The 22064-nt window shown below is 41.4% G+C and overlaps 1 protein-coding gene across 4 annotated transcripts in view; it reads left to right on the top strand.

Moving 5' to 3' along the window:
- ABTB2 (ankyrin repeat and BTB domain containing 2) overlaps window positions 1-22064 on the top strand; it is a 146656-nt gene that overhangs the window by 58543 nt on the left and 66049 nt on the right. For 2 of the 4 annotated variants that reach the window (XM_074918463.1, XM_074918462.1), the window contains exon 4: window positions 16300-16323. The exons of the other annotated variants lie outside the window; for them this stretch is intronic. In XM_074918463.1, the coding sequence (XP_074774564.1) occupies window positions 16300-16323 (24 nt within the window). The remainder of the gene's footprint in view (window positions 1-16299; window positions 16324-22064) is intronic. 4 annotated transcript variants of the gene reach the window in all.

Raw genomic sequence — 22064 nt, 5'->3', positions numbered from 1 at the left:
TGAGAATCAGGGAGGGAAGTCCAGTATCGTAACACTGACTGAACCCTGGGAAACAAAATGGTACTTGGTAGCAGAACCAACACAAAAATGTAAGAGCAGAGTGCTAGAAGGAGAATTACAGGCCAGTTGGGACTAAGTCACTTCTTTCTGAAAATCTTCTGTCTGAAGCTCCTTGGGTTTGTTTTATAGAGCAACGGAAACAGTCTAAACTCAAGACTAAGGGGAAAATGCTGAATTTCAGACATTGTTCTCACACTGACTCTCCCCTTTGGCCACAGGTAAAACGTTTTGTTTCCAATCTGTGAAACAGGTCAGATGCTTACTTCCCCTCCTCAGAGAGATGGTGTGGGAATTAGTTTCCATTTATGAAAGAACTACAGCACATTAAAATACTTATGGTTCAGAATGGACTTTAACCATAGAGCTTTTCCTCTGTGGCTCAGAAAAGACCACACCTACCACATTGCTCTCAGCTTTATTCATTTGAGTCACCAGAAAAAAGCTAACAAATTGGCATGAGCTCAGAAGAAAGCAACCCAAACAACTCAGGGACTGGCTAGAGGGGTTAAATTAATAACACAAGATTAAAAGAGATAAATATATGTAGTTTGGCAAAAGCTGCTCCCCTGGAGTTAATTATGCCATATTATTTTAAAGATGTAAATGTTGAAGGATTTGCTTAGTGTGCTCCAGAGAGGTAATTGGCAGAGAAAAGAGGAAGCAAAAAGGAACTTCAAGTTGAATACCAAGGGAGAAGAATTTCCTGACAGTGGATCTGTTGCTCTGTCAAGCAGACTTGCAGGGAAGCGCTGAAAGCCCCACTGTTTGAAACACGAAAGTTTCCTAGATGAGGAAGAACTCCTGAACTGTAATAAAGGTGAAACTCAGTGAGTCTTGCCTGTCTCAATTACTGTAATATGGGGGACTTGGATACCATTATTGATGTAGCAGTAATGCCCAGGAGCTCAAATCAGAGATGCATGCTGTAGAAACACACAAACAAGCTTTCCTTATCTGTTACAAAATCCATAGAGCAGTCTGAATCTAGACTGACTCAGAAGTTCATATTGAAGGGTCACAACCAAGCCTGATATAGATATTCTGCCCTTTTCTCTTCCTATTCCAGCAGAGGCACAAGTGCAGCCTGCTGGCAAGACCAGCATGTCTAGCACAGCCCGAGAGGGCAGAGGGCAAATGGCTCCTACTGATGCATCCTCCAAGTACACACCTTTTCAGTTCACAAACTCAGAAATACTGTCCCAGGCTTCCAAGGTCCTCCTGATCTGTAATGGTAAGAAGAACTATTGGGAGGTTCAGAAACTACAGAGAAAACTTAAAATAATTTTCCTTGAGTTTTTATACTTCCCAGTTAGTTATGAACGTATTTCCCCTTATTTTTGTTTCTTAGATTCCAGGTGTGCCTGTGCTGCAGCATACACCCGAGTTGACCTGCATATTTAAGGAAGGATAGCTATTGTGTCCTGTAGTTCCTTGCAATTTATCCTGGTAGTCCTAGCAGGGTGTATTAACTGTGCTATTGCAATTTTTTTATTGGAAATTTAGTGCTGTGCTATTGCAATTACTGTGCAGCCAGTGATTAGGCTAATTTGTTTAGACTTATCACAAGCATCTCTGCAATGCTCAGCAGTCAGTTAAGCATTTTTCCTAGAAAAGAGCATCAGCAAAAATCAGTATTTCTGCCAGTTAAATAAGACAGAGACCTAAAATCAAACCGCTCTAATTGTGTTGCTTATTTAGATCAGGCAAATCCTGAACTCTGGTCTGTAAAGTTAAGGAAGAAGTCAACCTTGATCATGGCTTTTAACTTGCCAGGCATTGGGTTTGATCAGATAACCAGATCAAATGTCCATTGTCAACAAAAGAGTACATTGGAAACCACATGTGAGAAATTATAGCTATGAACCTTAATCATACTGCATGGGAAGTACCTAAGTTATTCATTTAGCAAGGAGAATTTAAATGTCTGGAAAAAAGTCTGAAGCTAGTACTAGAACACAGAATCCTGTATTCTTTTTACATCTGTGATTATAAGCATTCATGAGATCTTATAACTGACGCTTCTGCCAAGCTTCATTAACTATGCTGATGAACCCTGCAGGATTTTATTCCCAACCTGCAGTAGAGCAGTAGTCCAGGAATGGAAGTCCAGTTCCATTCCCTTTCCCTGTCAGCATTTCGTTGCTTTTCTACAGCTTTCTGCCATACCAGGCTTCAGCCCTAGCAGAACAACTCTTAACACCTTGGTCCGTGATTTCTGTTCAGCAGTATGCTGTATTTACAACATCTAAGGTGGAGGGTCTACAAAGGGAGCAGAATTCCAGAGAGATGCAGGTGTGGAATTACAACCTTTTCATGTCATCTTTTTTTAGGGTGCTTCTGTTTTGGAGTATTAACTTTGAGATAACTAGGTTTTTAGAAAGCAATCCCAGTGGAATGAAAACAGTGACACTGTTAGTGTTGCTGAAACTCTGAGAATCCCCTGCTGTTCCCACGCTAGGTAACTCCGACACGCAAACACATACTGGCAGCATTTCTATCAAGATGGTGCTGCCAAGCAGTTAACTAAATGTGAAAAAAAAGATGTGATCTGGAGTTGAGTGCATTTGCTCTACTCTTTTAAAATAAAAATAAAAAACCGCATGCCATATAAAAGTTTCCAGAATACTGTTGTCAATACCTGGTTGATTAATTGATTAATACTTTAATACTTAAAAGTATTAAAACTTTTAATGCTAAAAGCTATAATATTTTTAGTTTTATTGAACTCTTAACTTCAGACTTGCTGCTTACCAGGAGCAAGTCTGGTGTAGGCCCTATGCAAGTTAAAGTTGAGGTGACAATTCTATTCCCAGCAGAGTAGCTGATTTGCCCAAGCTGTTTTAGCTTTCCTTATCCGCTCCCTGCCGTCTGTACACCAGAATCTGCTCTTTGCATCCCGTCACTAACACTGTTCCAAAGAGAAATGCTGTGATAATAAGTAGTAACTTGGCTGTCCCATTCGTTAGATATATTGTGACTTAATGATAACATTAATTGAATTGGCTGAATAAGTGCTCTTTGGGCAGAATGCCAGTGTTTCTGGGAGTTTGTGTTACAGACGTGCTTCTGAGGAAGTGAATGAGATATGAGTCTGTCTTACAGTAGGCACTGGTTTGGTGTCTGCTTCTGTGGTTCCCATCATCTTACAGCTCTGAAGTGATACATATAAAAGTATATCTGGCTGTAGTTTGCTCACAAGTGCTGTTGGGTTGGTTTTTTCTGTCCCAGGGATGACTGGAATTAGCACTTTGTAGATGGTATTCCCTGCCCTGGTGACATGTTCACCACCAACCGCACTCTTTCTTCTCATTTGGCTCCTGATTGCTGTACGTTCCTGGCCTTGGCCCAGAGAGGTCAGCAGCTCTTTACCTCCTTTACCTTCTGCCCTCTTCAGGTCTCTGGCACAAAAGAAATCAGACGGCAGGAAAACGTTTTTTGTTGCCTTTTAGGCATTCGTAGCAGCAGGTTTGCCATTCTTCCTTTTCCATGTACTAGTCCTGCGTGTAGTTCCCTGTTCCTCCTCTGAACTGCTGTTGGGGAGTACTGCACCGCTTTGGATACAGGGCTCAGCCTTCCTGTGAGACTCCCACCGCATCAGGAAAGGCGGGATAAACTACAATATAGTTACTGTCTGGTATTGTCATCATTAAAGCTAAGGGATAACTCTTTCTGATCCGTACTAATGTACAGTGTATGGATCAGAATCTGAGTTCTTTCATTATTTAACCTTTACTTTCATTCAGGACAGGTATATATAATAGAGGACACTTCAATTATTTACTGCTTTGCTTGGTTAGATGTTCCTTAGCCTTAAATAAAACTGTATTTAGAGGCAACAAGTGTGTGTGTGTATGTAGGTAGAGAGACAAGGGCGGGTTTTTTAGGTATTGTGTTTGTGTTCTGAACATGAATATTTTTTTCTCTCCCTTCTTTTTCCTCTCCTCTGTCAAAGGAGGGGAGTCAAAGCTCTGTCTTTGAGCTTCAGCAAGCTGCTTCTAACTACTAACATATGTCTGGGGGTGGGGAAAGAAGCAAGAAGGAATACTCCAAGGAGTACAGTAGCATTTCTGCATTCAGTAAGTTAGTCATCAGCTCCTTCAGCTGCAACGCAAAAAAATAAAATGAATGATCTGTAAAGGAGCTGTAAATCTGACAGAGCAAGCTTGCGTTGTTTGTATAGTGATCACATAGCAGATCATAACTGTAGTTTACCTAGTATTTTCATTATGAGGATCTCAAAGCACTTCAGTGCTTTGAAGTAGCAAGATGTTTATTGCCTCTACTTTACAAACAAAACCATGAAGAGTCAGATAAAGCTAGACCCTGAATTTCTTGATTCACAACAGCCATTTACTGTTTTCAGTGTGAGATGCTGTACAGAAGGACTTTTGAAAATTCAGCAAGTAGTGACTGAGTGGGAGATGAAACTATGTCTGAGGTGGTGAAGACCAAAATCTCTTGCTTCTTAATTTGTTCTTTGAACCCCAGTATCACCTTAACTTTTGTCTTCAAAGGCAAACCTCCCCTCTATCCACCAGCAGCGCTTGCCTGCTCTGACTGGACAGGGGCTGTTCTTACTTGAACTTTTTGAAATCTCCCCATGGAACCTGCCCTAATGGTGATCCCAGTCAGCTTATCAGAGTTTTTGCTGTAGTGCTTTGGCCTTTTACTGTACAAACCACGACCTGGGGGCCATCTTACCAGCTCGTTTTCCTACATCTGCCTTTGAACATTTGAGAATATTCTTTCTGTCTCTACTCCACCCAAAATAAGTACTTTTTTTCCCTATTTTAAATGACATCTGTCTATTTAAATCTTTAAGGACCATAAAGTTGTGATTTAATTGTTGTCTCCTGAGCCTTTCTTGGGAAGGCAGGTAGCTATAGAAAGAAAAGCACTAATAGTTGTCTTTTAAATCAAATTACGTCAATGTATGGTATGAGTGTGGTCAGTATCTCCATTAATGTTTGGTCTCACCTTATATTTGAGTTGCCCATAAAAACTCTATGACTATTGCTGGGATTGAGCCAAGAGAAATAATGGCTATAAGGAGCAGAAGCTCATCTTCCACATAATTGCAATCACATTTGAGGTCCACTTGTACTGCAGATTTTAGCTTTCTGCTTCTGTGCATTCCTTCATTGTTATCACCTGGATTTTAGCACTGTGCAGGAGCTGTACTGGGCTGAGGCTTTGATTCAAGTCTCATCTTGAACACATACTCTGTTTTCTTTTTTTTTTCTTTATGTTTGCTCAGACAAAAAGCTTTGGTTACAAATCTCAGTGAACAAGTCCTTTGAGCTACACCAATTGTTTCTGGAAGCTAATTGTTGTGTGTTAGTAAATGAACCAGGTAGAAAGAATGTTAAATATATCAGACTTGCAGCAACAAGTCTCCTGTCAAAAGGAAGAATACCAACCTCTCCCTAACAGATGTGATATCAGCAGTTACAGCCACCAGCTGGTAGGAAGGTGAGACAGTACACCAGGAGCAGGAGTAGAGTTGCAACTGTTCTACGATGAGCTTTTTCATGTAAAATAAGTCTCTTAAAAGCAGAGACTGTTTCCCCACACATGTAGTTGTGTGCTACTAGTACTATAAGGAAAGCCTCTTTCCTTCCCCCCCCCCCTCCTCGACCCTTCCAGACTTTGTAAATGCTGAAGTGGAACAGGAATTTGAATGCTGACTCAGAGGCATCAGCACATATTCTGTTCCAGTTAGTTTGATTCCTGCTTTTCCAGCTATAGCAGGATTTCTACAAATGAAGTTTCAGGCTCTCAAATGCATCCACTTGCCTGGAGGGGAATAATGAAATCCAGAACATAGCAATTCAAAACATTCCTGATTCCAAACCAATCCCCTGAGTCACTCAGTTGAAGGGACTCGATATAAGAGTGAGCTCAGTTCAAAACAAACCTGGAGTTCATTATCAATTTGGGCTGATTTAATCTCATGGTCCTTTTATTATTACTTTCTGAGGTGAAAGTTGTTCTATCTTCCACTGTAGAAAGAAAGTGAAGTGCAGCATAGCCTACTCATGTTTATCTGACAAACTCCAGGACTTTGCAGTCCAAAAAGGAAGTTTATGCTAAAAGTAGGACATGGTCAAACAGTTTGCCACGAGTCAGTGAGCTCCTTGTGCCTCACTGTATTTATCCATAAAATGCATGTGATAAACTATGAAGTGCATATTTTGAAAATAAATACACTCCCTCCCCCTTTTTTTTCTCCATCTGTAACATCCCACGTGAGGTGGTTCCTGTATTAAGCGATACTGTGCCAAGGTAACAGATGCTGAGACAGTATCAGGTATCTACAAAGTTTTCTCCTCTCACAGAGTCTGGTCTTGTAAGAGAATAGCTGATAGTGAATCCATCTCAGGTGTCAACGGCTGTACTGCATAATTAATTATAACTTTATATGGCAGAGAAACAGAGTAATGCTGTCTGTGTATGTTAATGGTAATAAATGGATCTGTTTACTAAGGATCTATGTCACAGTTCAATCTTTTTTTTTTAATCTTTCCACCGGTTTATCATTTCATCCAGACTTTTTTGCATTAATTAATTATGTGGTACTTAAACCTTATTGCTGTTCATATGTGTTCTATCTGAGTAAATTTGTCTTACCTAGGTGACTAAGAGCAAAGGCCTTTATGAACTCCTCTCTGTACAAAAAGTGACCCCAACTAAACTATACTTTTAATTCTATGGCTATCGGTCGCTTCTACTACTCTGAAGTATATAAACCTCTGTTTTGCAATAATATGTCTTTACCTTTACACACACGCTGTGAATTTCTTCTCAGTGCATGCCCTACCCATCCTGGCTGTGGGATGTTTGTAGTGCCAGCGAGAAGTGGGTGCTGAGGATGTGTCACACCCTGCGCCCTGTGCCTGGAGTGACAGCGGGGAGGTTGGGGTTCCTCCTGCAGGTTCATCCGCAGTACAGACTCTGTAAAAAACAGGGGGCAAAGCTCCCACTCCTGCTGGTACTGGATGTTCTTCTCAGCTAGGAGCTTGTGCCAGATTCCCATGCGTATAGTTGCTGATGAGATGTGATCTGGTGCGATTCTTGCGTGTGAGCAGCAGGCGACATACCTTGTATGTGGAGCTTTGTCCCTGAGCTGTGGGCCTATGAATTTGGAGGTTGGGAGCTGTCTGAGGTTTGGATTAGGTTGGCTGTTGAGAACGTGGCCTCTCTTTGCTAAGACCTCTCCCCCTGTGGACAGTGAACATTGTCTAGATGCACTCTATGCTTTTCATGAATTGGGACAATGGCTAAAATACAGAACTGTTTCACTTACAAGCTACAAAACTGTGTTTTCCAGTTGTAACCTAAGGATGTCATTTAATCTTGAGACTCTCCAGCTGCACAGTAACCATGAAAGCTCAAGTGAGTTTTATTTTCAATACAGAGGGGAGGTGTATGTATTATTCATGATACAAAATGTAATGCAGTATGCAGGTATTTGTGTTTTCATTCAGGTCAGTTATTTGCCTCTCAAAAAACCTAGCAAGGAGTAGGTTGGGTTTTTCCCCCCTCTGCTGATTACACTTTATCCTCTTTCCTCATACCCTTCTTATCTATTCTTAATTGTCTATAGGAATGCTTCACTGAACATGTCAGATGTTTAGTATTCTGGTGTTCTCTGCATGGGCTCAGACATTTTAAGCAGTTGCTTTAGAAGACCTATAAATTGATTTAATAAATACAAATCTTATCTTAAACCGTTCTGCTTTATCAAAAATAAAGGCACAGTAATTGTAAAGAAAAGAGCTTGGTTAAAAATTTGAGCATGAATCAAAAATTTTTTCTAAGAATATTTCAGTTTTGATTGTTTCTAGTCAAGTGCTGCATAGTCAAATTTTGATCTGATTTAAAACCCTGGCAAGCCTTTGATGTCAGTGAGGTTATGCAAGGCTGGCTTTGCAAGCCTCTCACCATTTCCTCCTATGAATACAACCCAGACTCTCAGTCTCTTCAAGATGAACAAATGGGTTTACAGGAAAATGCACTTGCTTCCACCAAGGTTTTCCTGAGTTGTGATGTGTAAGACAGGCACAAATGGATATAGGCCCTCAAAAGCAAGTCTCATGTATTAACCTGAGGGTAGCTGGCCTAGGAGCATAACACTGGCTGAATGCCTAATGCATGGAAGGTGTGAGTGTGTATGCTTTTGTTTCCCTCTTTAACGGTAAGGTAGGGGGATTCTGCCAGTTTTGAGAGGAAAGAAAAGTGGATGCTTAACCTATCCTTATTTTGTCTGCCTAGTGACAGTTCCAAACCGCATCACACATTATTGCTGATGGTTCTTTAAGGTAAGAGATCTAGAGGTTGCTGAAGCTTTAATAAGCATGTCTGCAGATAGTGGTGTGTATGCATAGCTCAAATACGGCCTGTGCTTTTTTGCAAAGCCTTTCACCTGCCAGAGTAGTGTCTGAGTCTTTGTCTCTTTTTGCTCATACTGATGTTGGTATGTAAATTGCATAAGTCAGTGGCATTGCAGCATCCTGGTGTATGCAAGAGGAGAAACAGGTCCTTTATTCCTTTGTTGCATACAAGAATCTTCTCAGTATTGCCACCTGGGTAGGCCTGTTGAACAGTGGACTGTCTTCAGTGTGGCTATTCAGTACAATTAATAGGCTACTTCAATATATCCATGTTTCCATTTGGGATAGTTTTGGCAGGATGTTTAATAACCCAGTGTGCCCTGTTGTTACAGCGGAGAAGGGACCATCTGTAGTTGAGCTACTGTCGTGGTTTAACCCCAGCCAGCAGCTCAGCCCCACACAGCCACTCGCTCACTCCCCTCTGGTGGGATGGGGAAGAGAATCAGAAGCATAAAAGTGAGAAAACACGTGAGTTGAGGTAAAGACAGTTTAATAGGTAAAGCAAAAGCTGCACACACAAGCAAAGCAAAACAAGGAATTCATCCACCACTTCCCATGGGCAGGCAGGTGCTCGGCCATCTCCAGGAAAGCAGGGATCCATCACACCTAACAGTGACTTGGGAAGACAAATGCCATCACTCCAAATGTCCCCACAGCTCCACCTTCCCCTAGCTGTATGTGCTGAGTGTGAGATCATATGGGCTGGGATATCCCTTGTGTCACTTGGGGCCAGTGGTCCTGGCTATGTCCCATCCCAGCTTCTTGTGCACCCCCAGCCTCCTCACTGGTGGAGTGGGCTGGGGGGCAGAAAAGGCCTTGGCTCTGTGTAAGCCCTGCTCAGCAGTAATGAAAACATCTCTGTATTATCAGTGCTGCTTTCAGCACAAATCCAAAACACAGCCCCATACTAGCTACTATGGGAAAAATCAACTCTATCCCAGTCAAAACCTGCACTTACAGCAGCTGTTATGCACTGTAAGCAGAACCAGCCCAGCTTTCCACCAAATCCAGAGTTCACCTCTGGGCACTGTTTCTATATATCAAGACCCACAGTGCAAGGCACTGCATTTTCTGTCTGAAAGGGCTTTCAATCTGAGATGAGCTCTGACAAGCAGCTGTGACAACCACAGAAGAAAAAATAAATAAAAAAGGTGAGTGGAGATGGCCTAAGGAGAGGAGAAGAGGGGCTGCATGTACAAAGAAGTGGAATTACAGCTGCTCAGTTTGGCAGAACAAATCAGCTAGCTGTTGTCAGTAGAAATTGGTCCTGCCTTTTCCCTGACGGTACCCCTGGCAGGTGTATATCCCTCAACGTGCCAGTGCTTGAACTGACAAAATGTGGTCAGTACCATGAATCCAACTCCAGCTTGTGCCACAACCTCTCATAGGGAAAGGTAGGACTGCTGTAAAGAGCATAACAATTTGGGACTTGTTTGCTTTTGTAGCTTCTGGACATGGCCTTTCCTGTAGGTCTCCCATGACTTTTGAATGTTCAAATAAGAGAGTCTGAGGCCCCAGGGGGCTGCTGATCACACTAGCCTTATAGTAGGGGCTAACAGTGGCAGAGTGTGTATGTGGTTTTGCTTGTAAAATGAAGTGCAGCATGTTTTTAAGGAGCATATTTCCTTTTTGCCTCCCCCTCAGTGCATAGAGACATTATTTCAGAGAAAACTGTTCAACTATGCTGGTTTGTGGAAATCGTAGACTATGCTGTTTCCTAAAAGCCACTTCTCAGTCTCCTGCATCTGTGTATATATACACTCTTGTAACTCAGAAGGGCTGTTCTTATAGGTTCCACAATGAGATTTATTTTTTGGGACTTACTGGAAACATTATCAGAGAAAACTCATAGCTAGTGACCCAGCTATGTTGTGTTTTTCTGTCTGTTTTTTATTATGCTTGTGGTTTTCACTAGATTTGCTTCAGCTGTGATTTATTTTAATCTTCTGCTCTGGCATTTACTGTTTAAGCTTGCATATTCCTTGGATTTTGAGTGTTACTTCTTTTCTGTTTTCTGAGTTGTGAGATTATTTTTAGGTGACATCCAGGCCTTTGACTTTCTCCTGGGTGCATAGCACTGATTGTCCAGGTCTCAGTCAAGACTGGATTCCAGGTCAGCTCAGCATCTGCTGCTTGACTCAGAGTTCTTGCTGCCTTTTTCTGTTACTGTTGCTTTTCTGAACATGAGAAAGTACTAAAATTGGATTTTAATCTTCTAAAAGAAAGGTGGGTCTTCTGGCTTTGAACAATGTTTCATATACTGATCACACACTGATTTTGGCATTTAATGATTGAAAGCTAAAGAGAAATTGGGAGAGATAATGACTTTTGAGGCTGTTGAAAAGATTAACCAGGGTAAAGGCTGAAAACAACAGATACTTTGGCCTAAACCTGCCCCATAAATACCAAATGGCACAAGTGATATATCTGTCTTCGTTCCCACATACCTGTGCTATATCTGAATGCCCACAGTGGAATCTGTAATCTCTGCAGGTTGCGTGCAGGAGTGTGGCTTTTGCAGGTTTTGGCTGAAAGGATGACCTGCACTAAGCAGGGTTGGAAACAGCTTGAGCTTCCAAGGAAGAGCAGAGGGCTGAGTCAGTTGTGCTGACAAAAAATGCTGCTCTTCCAGGGAGATGGAAGTTGTACTCTGAAGGTGATGTTTCGACCGAAAAATATCAAGACAAATCCTCAGTCCTGTTTTCTTCAGGGACTTTGTTTAGTGAAAAATATTTGGAAAACGGTAATTTTAGTTAGGGTGTTTGGGGCTTTACTTAATGTAGTTAATAACAGCTTGGTGGCTTTCAGAGGCATCTGAGAAGATCTTTAAATCTTTTTATTTAATTCATTATGTACAAGTTCTGGGGCAAGTTTTCAGCAGAGAGACTGTGGGCTGAAGTAAAAGCCAAACTTTTCTTTGTAGATTTGAGGTAGTTCTGTTCTCAGAGATAGATAAAATGTGACTGATACAGAGCCCAGGATATCTTTCTTTTTTTTGCTGTTCAGTGTGTCTGTTGGGGACTTCCATTTTGTCAGTACCGTGGGCTTTTTCTAGCTCTACATCTGTGAGCTCAGCGCAGTTGCCTGCAAGACCTGTAGTCCAACACTGTGTGTATTGTTTGGGCAGGAACTTCTCATTTGATTACCATATGATTCACAGTCTTGCTGTGATACCAGCTTATGTCATGTGTGTCCTGCTCCCACACCCACAGAGCTCACATAAATCCTCTACTTTGTTTATATTTATTTTGTTTCTTTTATAGTAAAAAGGATGGCTGGAAACCTCAGTTGTGGAAAGCAAGTGCGGTCAACTATGACAAGGTTTTCTGGCTTTCCTTCCTCTCTTTCTCCATGTGTATATGCATACAGAGCCTAGCCTTGTCTTTCCTTGCTAAGCCAGGATCCGATTACACCATATCCCTGCTCTGTTCCCTATCTTCCTCAACTACTAACACATAGTTATTAATACAAGCCTGGTGCGTGTTCCGTACCTTCCTGTAGCCTCCTCTACAAAACTCATGCAAAAGATGCTGTCTCGTCTGCCAGTGTTTCAAAAGCAACCACGCTGGTGCTACCGTGCTCAGCAGGCTGATGTTGTGATGGTGACTTTGACTATTCATTTAAAAAGCCCGTAATACTCTCACAGCCAAATTTAACTGTTTTATCCTCAGTCATTCCGGTGCAGCAGGGAAGGGTAGTGTCTCACAGAAATGAAACATCAAGGTTGTCTGCTACAGCCTCTTATCTTGAGGCTTGAGCTTGTGCATGTTGCCTGCCTGTTGAATAGGATCCTGGTTCTTATCTTCAGTGGGCCACCTGGCAGTCATTTAGGGCAACTTTGAACTGAAGCTGTAGCCCTGGGGATGGTATTGGTGCAAATCACCTGACCAGGGACTCCAAGGGTGTTACTGGAGGTGTTCTGGATACAGCCAATGACACTTGTCGAAGGTCCACGGGGAGACTAACCTCCCTGTTTGCTGGTTTTCAGCTGAGCATCAAACATAAAGAAACAAACCCAACTCCTTGGTGAACAGCAGTAGGGAGCAGCGTGCCCAGCAGGGGCTAGAATCTGCCTCATCAACCAGAGAACTAGAAGCCCTAAGGAGATCCAGATTTAGACATCTGGTGTTAGATTTCAGGGTTGGCCTCAAGAGCAGATAGACTGGTGGCCCGATGGGAATTCCCACTGAAATTTGACAGTTTTAGTATTTCAAATGAAACTCTTTGTAATCGTTTAAACCATTTTATTGTTTGCAAGGCTGTGTCCCTAAGCAGAAGAGCAGAGAAACTAATTGTTAGGCAGAAAAATGTGACTGGTAAACCACAAAAACGGGTAAAGAATTTAGAGTGTGAACAACCCTCTCCCTCCCCTTTCCATGAGGCTTTAGTTTGATGCAATCTACCAAGCAAAATACAGCAAGCACTTTTTTGGTAGGAAGGTTTTTTCCCCGATTCTTTGGTAGCCATAATACTTTATTTTAGCCATCTAATGTGGTATTACCAAACAGACTCCCAGGCAGGCTTTTGTTGCCTTAAACTTGAAAGGAACCACTGTCACCCTGGGGTTCATTTTTCAGGAGACGTAGAGACATCACCAAGAAACTGTTTCACTTCTAGTTTCTGCCTTAATCATTCTGAACTGTGCAACCCTGTATGGTTTTGTTCATTAGAGATTGTATGAGAACATGATTTGGCTTTCTTTGGCCGGTACGAAGCAGAAGATAGTCCAGTGAAGCTGATGTCAAATTGCTTTGAGATGAGAGTGGTATCAGGTGGAATATAGTGCTGTGACACTTGCAGTGCTTGTGTCTAGTATCTTGGGAAAGTGGCAGGTTCAAAGCAAAGCCTCCAAAGTAAAGCCTCAAGAAAGAGAGACTGGCATTCCCTGTGCCAGACAAAGCAAGTTTGACACCTCTTCTAAATGTTTGCTATGATGGAAAAAACAGTAATTGTGTGAAACTGCAGGAAGTCAGTTACGGTTTTGTAAATAGCTCTGATTTTTCATAATTTCACATAAAATTGATCTATCTGCTATAGTATTACAAATGATCTTTAAAATATTACTATTATTTTGGAGCACTGTTAATGTAGAAAGGACAACAAGGGCTGCCTCCTTGCCACTCTCTCAGCCCTTACTTCCAGTGGTATGAGCTACAGCTAGTGCCTCATGTCTTCTGTTATTCTGGGTTTTTTAAAGAGATAGCTCTCTGGACTGTATACATAGAAGCTGGTAGCAATGATAGGCTGTAAAATAAATTAATAATGATAAAAAAGGTTATTTTGGGCTAGTTTATGTGGTGTGATTTATGGGTGTTCCAAAATCACTCTGTTTCCATAGTGCAGGATCAGACAGATGATGTCAAATAATAAAATGAATGAGGAATGTTTGTTTAAAAAAAAAAAAAAGTACTATGTAGCAGCAATTGCATTCTAGTTGGTTGGGACAATGTATGAATGTTGAGAAGAGATTAAAGAGGCATTAGGGTGAGCCAAGATGTTACGCTTTTTAAAAGAGCGGGGAGGGGAAATTCATCCATTTCACAGTCTGGCTGTGAGCCTGCCAACCCTTAGTCATGGCCTTGTGAAAGGGAGCAGAGAAGCTGAACTGACCATTTAGTTGCCTTTTATTTTTGGAAAGAATTGGTTTGAAATTAAAATAAAAATAATTCTCTTTTACATGACAAAAATAAGCCATTTTTCTTTGGCTATTATTTGAGAAAGGACGGCTCTGCCTGTCACAAACTTGGATGCAATTCAGGCTGGCTGTGCCAAAGCCCCCCAAGGGGATGGAGCGGCAGGTCCCAACAGGAGTGATGTCATTAACGTTGGATGAAGTTGCTCAGAACCAGGCAGGGAATGTGGAAAGCAACAAGGAAAGAAATAAAGATGACAACTTAAGTTACGTACAAAGTAATGTGGCTAATAAGTGCAATTTCAGTATGGATTGGTTCCATGCAAGAAGTGACGGTGGCGCACGTGAGCATAGCTCGGTTGTTTGAATAGCTGGTGATACAGTCCAGTCAGGCAGCAGCGGGGAAAGGCCTTTTCTTCCACTTAAAAGTTAAATGGATCACATGCTCCAGCTGGAAGCCATGCAGATTCATTACTCACTGCAGAATTATGATAAACTGTCTTTTGTGGAGCCTCAGCTCTCCAAGCACGTGCAGGAACCTGCTTTCCTGTGAGACACACTCTGACTTCATCCACCTGTGGCCCTTCTTCTAGGGTACTCCTTTTCCTCTCCCTCTTTTGGTTGGCTCCTCTGGTCTTTGAAAGCAGTATAAATCTGAAACAGAAAAAGTCTTCAGTCAGAGAGAAGCTGTGCTACAGAAATGAGCCTTACACGTTAAGAATATATTGTCCCATATTGAAAATGCAAATAGGTAATAAAAATGCCCATATTGTTCCCCAGCTCCTAGGTGTGGAAAAGGAGGCATGGAGTAAAATGTCCCAAAGATCCTGAACAGAAGACTCAACAGGGGGATATAATCCAAGAAGTGTAATGCCCTGTTTTGGTGTCTCTAACAACATCTTTCTATAGTCTACCTTGTGACAGACCAAGCTCTGCCCTCCTCTTTTGCTGCAAGCCTCAAAGTTTCAGACAAAGTGAAGCTTTGTATAAAGCACAGAGTGAATATGGCTGGTGAAGCTGTGTGTCTTTTAGTCTAACCACAACAGATTGATTTATTTTTTTATTTTTTCCTCTCTAGTCAGACACTGGCAATAAAGAGAATTTCCTATGTGTGTAACTGGTGATCTTAAGTCATTTGCCTGCTCCCACTTCCATGCCCAGGCTTGCCTTTCATCTCTGCTCAGTCTTTTAAAGGCCCAGGAAAGCACAGATAGATTTTAGCCTTATCTCATAACTTGTTGTAAACCAGCTTCTTTGCTGAGTAATTGGTTTTTGAAAATGTTTTCTATCACTATAAAAAGATTGCATTTTCATCAGAACACAAATGCTGCCACAAATTCCACAGGGACAACACTCAGCCCATATACTTTCATGGTGGATCTGGACAGGACACTTCTGGACTGTTCCTTTACTCTGCCTTGTGGTCTGCATAGGTTGAGAATTAGGGTTTTAATTGTGAATACCAGCAGCACTGACCTTGCCACAGACAATATTAACTGTTTGTTTTTCAATTTAATACTTGCATTCATGATAAAACAGCTTTTCCAATACATGTTTGCTGAGGGTTGTCTTCCCATATGGGTCCGTCCTTCCCCCCCCAAGTACTCTGGAGGAAAACCAGAATTATGAAGTAGCCTTGTTTTGAGGCCGATATATATAGTATTATGTTTTATATAAAACAGCAAACTAACACTTGTCCTTTCATCTCAGTGGATCATGAATTCAGTGTTCACAAGGATAGGACCTTTTCCCTGTGAAGACTGAGAGCTTTTGTCTGCCATACTGCTTCCTTCTTCTGCATCTCAGAGCATTTTCTAAGCATCTCTGAGGCATCATCAGCGGGAAACAGTATTGTTAACTGTTTAACAGATGAGAAAACTGAGGGAAATGCCTTAGTCATGTGATTTAGTGACAGACTAGAATAAATTAAATATTTCTGCTGCTGGGTCCCATGAGCTATGTACTAAACTTATTGTTGCCTTTACAGCCTACTAAGTCTTTTCCCACTGTAACCTCTGTTTCAGCACGGACTTATGGTAATGCTGTCTCAAAATAGTTTTCCTTTTCTTCTGAGAATAGAGAAGTTTTTCTTCAAAATATGTACCCTCCCCCAGATTTTTATTTTTAATCGTCCCTTGCTGAAAAGCTCCACATCAATCTGATCTCAGCTTGTCCTTCCAGCAGGAGAGGGGTTTGCCTAGGCCCCATCTAGAGCAGGGAATGTCAGCGCCTCTCTGGGTTATTTAAGATACGTCTACAATGTCATAAATCTAATGTTGTCATTCTAATGGTACAATAACTTGGAAATGAAAGAAGTCAGCTGGGGGAATATGTGTGCTCTGGAAAAATCATCCAGAATACTGTGCTGGAGCAGAGGTTTGGATATTGTTGTGGAAAAATCTTGGAAGTTGTTAGTCTGGTACACAGAAGCAATGAAGCAAAACAGTGATGCTTGTGTAATGAAAGGAGAGAATGTGAGAGGTGGCAGACTTAATGCGTCCGTTCCTTCTAGACTTTTTTTTTTTTTGTAGTGGTACAGGTCTTGTTGGCACTATCCCTTAGAAGAAAGTGAGCATAAAGTAAGCCAGAGGCTAACCAAAACAATACTGAAGCAGAATCTAGCATTGAAATAATTTATTGTTTTGTTGTACCTCCCAGCTGAAGACACTGAATAAACTATATCCATGTGGAAAGGCCTTGAGGTTTTTAGGCTGTCAACCAGGTACCATGTAGTATGTTGCATAAAACTGCTTGGTAGAGAGGTGTTTCACGTGGAGACTGCACCCAGCGCCCTGTGTTCACCAGTAACTGCAAACAGGAAAAGCATTGTTGACAACCTCTGTTCTTGCCTGCTTTTCCCTGGAATGTGTCTGACTTCCAGAGCTCTGGGTTTCCTGCTCCACCACAGTCCTGGGGAACGATGCTGGGCAAGGGCTCTGATGCTTGTGCCTCCGTTTCTCCTGCTGAAAAACAAAGATGGTGATATTGATCTTCCTGCTGTGCAAGAGCTGGGGTAGCTGAAGAAAGGGTTATGTTGGTATTGTTTAAAACTTAAAACGGCTTTAAAAGGAGGAAGGGCTAAATTAATTCAAATACATAAAGCAGTGTTCTTGCAAAGAGTGGTTTAGGTCTATTCATTACATCACAGAAAAAAAGGTAGGAGGAATTCTTGGTTTGTTTTTTCAGTCTATTAGATGAGAAGAGATTCAGAGACACCTCTTCCTTCCTACCTAAGAAATGCAGAATTGGAAGCAATTTCTGAAGGTCCCAGTTAGACCTGAACCTCAGAACTTGAACTATGTCTGAAAAAGGAGTGGTGATGATGATGATGTCTTCAGTGAAGCCTAAATCTGAACCAAATTTTGACAAATATACTCTGTCTGTATAGTGGGCCTGCGTGCTCTGTCACAGCCTTTCACGATACTTTGAAATCCAGTCCTCAGGTTTCGGGCAGTGTGCAGGTGTAGGAAAAAACCCACATTTTCTTTCTCATTGCTTGCTGGGGTGAAGAAAAATGGTAATATATCTAACATGGCTTTCCTTTCATTGTAAAATACAAAAAGCAAAATTGGGAATAAAACCTGATGCAACAAATGCACTTAACTTTTATTTGTGAAGACATTTGGCATCAGAAATCAAAAAGACAACATAGCCTCTTTGAAACAGATGACCTCTGTTTGCCCTGTAAAATTTCCTGCGTTCTGCTTTTCATTAGCTATTTGCTTATGAGATTTATACACTATATAGATTAAAAAAAAAATGAACTATGGTACAATTTAGACCTAACACAGACCTTAGGGATGATGTGATCAAGCTTATAAGAGCTAGACTCTTTGTGGTTTAATGCAGCACAGTTCTTACTCAAGTCAATGCATGAGATCACTTAACTGAAATCAGTGGAGGCACAACAGCTTCTGTAATTATGACTGCAATGCTCTGTCACACATACTTACGAGTTGTATTTTTCCACCTAGGGATGCCCTTGGTATTCATGGAAGTGTCTGATAGGGAAGAAACTTGATGATAACTTGGAGGGAGCCTCTTCATCCTGGGCAGATATTTGATGATTTAATGAAAACTTTAGCTCAGATACTGAATGCTTTTGATTCAGTGTTGTATCCTGGAACTTCCCCCAGCCCAAAAGGATTAAGAGTTGATTATATTTTTTTCCCCGAATGTTAGCTCTGCTGGGAGATTAATGGGAGATTACTGGAGCTGTTTAAGAGGATTCACCATTGTAAGAACTGAATATTCAGAAGCTGAACCTCATTTCAGGTCTTCTTTCATCAGAATGCTCCAGTGTGTATGGGGTGGGAAGAGATGGTGAAGGTAGAAAAAGTCTTTAAAAAAAAATCTTTTACATGTGCCTGAAGGTGGTCTCTATAAAGATGTAACATATTACCAAATAGAATTTATGTATAGACAAAAAGAAATCTTAAAGAAAAATATCTTGCACAGAGGTTGTCAAGTTTCATGGAAACCTGTGTTCCCCTGTCCTGATGTTTGCTCTATACTAGGGAACAAAAGCTGCATGTGTGTCAACAGAGAATTTCCTATCTTATTTTCCTCAACTGCAGAAGTTTTTTTATTTTTCTGTAATGTAACAGTAATGTTTGTACTTCCGCAGCATTTAGCAGAATTGCAACACGTTTTAAGATGGCCAGTTAGTCAACGCATCTGTGTGAGTAATGTCAAGGATACTCAGATCACATTGTCCCTAACTGCCCTGTAACAGCAGCAGCCTTCAGGGCGGAATATGGCAGCTGTTAAAAAGCACAGCAGCAACTTTACACAACAGGCTAGGCCAGGAAATGAAGGACATTTTAAACTACACGTCACAAGTAAGTTAAAGCAGTTGGAGAGGTATTGTTCATGTTAAACTGTATCAGGATGTTTCATTAAAATGTCAGCTTTCAGAAAACAAGTGGTGTGAGCTTGAACAGTTGTACCTCTGAGAATGTGGTATGCAAAGTCACCACATTAGTAAATATATTAATCGTTCAAAGTTGGGAAAAAGCAGCCTGTGGGTCATGTCCAATTCTGTAGCATTTGTCTCCTCAGCAGGCATAGCCAGACTGAGTCACAAGCATGAAAACTCACTTGTGAATCTTGTGTGTGCACAATTACATGTAAGTTTTGACTTCCATTTGAAAATGATGGTACAAGAAAAAGCTTCAAATTGTGTCCTTGGGGACTGAAACCTTATAGGAACATCTGCCTAGCTGAAGAGACTCTGAAATGATTGCTCTCTCCTAAGCTTTTTAGGCCAACGTTAAGACCCTCAAAGCATCGTCAGCACACTTTGGTGGTGGTGGACTAAATGTGGCAGCTGAGCCTCCTGCCTTGTCAGGCCCAGCACAAGTACTGTGACAATGAGCATAGACTCTTCCATGCTTCCCACCTCGCTGTGACCATTTTTGTTAGGGAGGAGAGAGGAGGAATCCAGAGTGGGTCACGGCTTTAGTGAGCTGTGGCACTGGGAGGAGCTTTGGACTTGCTAAATGTCCAGCCCTGACTTCTCAGCATTTCCTATATCAGTTCATAAGAACAGCCACACATTTTGTATGTCTTCAGGATAGTAGTTTTCTTAACTGGTGGGACAGCATTGCTGTGTGTGGGTAGCTACTGGTTTTTGCTTTCCTTTTTCCAGGAAGCACTGCCTGTGAACTACCTTGTTTAATGTATAAGGAAGTTCTTTTAGATACTTAAAGATAAAAGACATCCATAACACTGCTTCAGAATTAATGATGTCATGCCAGCACCATCAGAGAGTTTATGAGTCTTGGCTTCTTAGACTCTCATAAAATAGGTAATTTATCAGTTGTACTAAATGAGAGAAATCACCCTCCAGCTGAAGCTGGGAACATGCATGCTTTCGTTGTGTTGGTAGAGGAAGAGAAGATTATTAGATGAGCTGTCATATTGTAACTAGATCAGTGCTGTATTTTGGAGAGAAATTGTCTAAATATTGAAAAACTGTTCTCTAATTATGATCTTTAAAATACTTCAGCATCAACTGACCTTTCTGCATGTGTTGTTTTCCTTTTTTAAACACAGCACCACACACAGAATTTCTTGGCACGCTGGCACTGTAGTTAAGTCTAACATGTCATCAGCACAGGTGGCTCTGTGGCTGTTGGATTGGAGCTACCTTGCATTCATCTGTCTTTTAAGTGTGAACCAAGAAATCTCATGTCTGAGAACAGCAAATTCTGGAAGTGTTAGTAAGAGCTGCTTACTGTTCTAAAAATCTTCAGATGTTTTAAAAACAAACACACACCACTTCCCTGCCTTCCCCCCCTCCCCCTACCTGAGGAGTAAAGAGAAGAAATGTCTTTATTTCTGGTTACAGGGAGTAAGTTTAGAGGCAGAGACACGGACTTGCCCATGGTCTGTAGCAGAGCTAGGGAGAGAACCCAGACCTCCTGCAAAACCATTTCTCCCTGCCTGTTGTACCAAGCAACTCGCTAATTTGAGAGTAATATTGTTCCAGTTCTCAGGCTATCTAGGCTGATGTAATATTTTGGCTGCAATCAGGTGGATCATAATAAATTTTCTGGAACCATTTCCAGTTCTCTGTTTCTTTTCTTATAAACAACTTCTTGCACTTGGCAAATTCAATTTGTATCAGAATGCCAAAACTATGGATAATTTTTCTACTAATTTCTAACAGTAAGTCTTTTACTATTTTCTCTAAAAGTAGAGAGATGAATTTAAGGGATCCTACTTAATTTATGATTTTCAGCATTTCAGCAGTTTCTATTATTTCTACAAGATGTGGTGGCAATGTAAGGGTGTGATTTTTGTGGCAGCTTAAGCCAAACTAAATCGGTGTTGCCACAGTCTCACCCATCCCCTTTTGCCCTTGAACATGTTCCCACCACTCCTTTTATGCCTGCACTTGCATTTATGTGTTTATACAGTGCTTATGTTGAGGCAAGGAATTGATGTGACCAAAGCTAAGCCTACTGAGAGAGGGGATAACAAAACAGAGAGACATCCCTCTGTTTCCTGAAGCATCTTACGATACAGCTGCACAAATTCCAATCCTGACAGAAGCAGAGACCAGGAACACAAAGCTCAGAATCAAAGTAGAGGGGCTGGAGCATGGCTGCTCTAATACTAGAGGTAATTTGATGGAGGTTTAAAACAATGTAGGTGGTAGTGAGAGTACCAAGCCTTCAGCTCATTTTTAATGCCCTGGGTCTCTGAGATATTACCTTTTATCTGAGTCAGTCTGCATGGAATGGATATATGGGTGCAATCTGGCCTGAAGCATGTTATAATGATGATCTTTCATCAGGTCAGCTCTTCAGGGAGGGCAAGAGGTGATTCAGTCTCCAGACAAAGATTACAGGTTAGACAAGTGCCAGTCATGGGTGGGGTAGGTTGATGTGAGGGCTGTGATTGGAGTATCCCATGGTGTTTGCACTGCAGGCCAGAGCTAGCTGTGCGAACAGCCGAGGGATAAAACGCTTGTTTTTACTGACTCAAGTGTCCAGGCACCTCATCTAAGACATAACACAGGGGCTCATGTTGCAAACACAAACACAGGGGAAACAATTTGGACAATGGACAACTCTTCTACATGTGGGAAATTAAAATAGTAGAGGCTGGAATTGCTTCAGGTCTTTGAGGTATTTCCTGCTCACAAAAGCTGGAGCTTTTGCCACTTGTCAGTAACATGATGGGTTTTTAAACACGATATGATACAGCTCTAGCTACTGCATATGGCCAAAACTGAGAGATTTGGACTTGACTCCCACTAAAGTTTTCTCTGCGTGTACCAATTTTTTTACTGTCTTATGTTTTTGTTAAAACTGAGATTGCCAGATTTGATCAAAAGATCTGCTTTTTGCTGCTGGCTTTGTATATTTTTATACTCTAACATCACCAGGTAGAAAGCTCTTCCATCCAGTCCTTTACTAGGTAAGTACTATTTATGACCTGCTGGTTTACTGGTAAAAATGGGATTACAG

This window comes from Athene noctua, chromosome 14 (assembly GCF_965140245.1).
Source record: "Athene noctua chromosome 14, bAthNoc1.hap1.1, whole genome shotgun sequence".
In the NCBI taxonomy this organism is placed as follows: Eukaryota; Metazoa; Chordata; class Aves; order Strigiformes; family Strigidae; genus Athene; species Athene noctua.
Note: the sequence above shows the minus strand (reverse complement) of the source record. Positions and strands in the feature narration are given on the sequence as shown.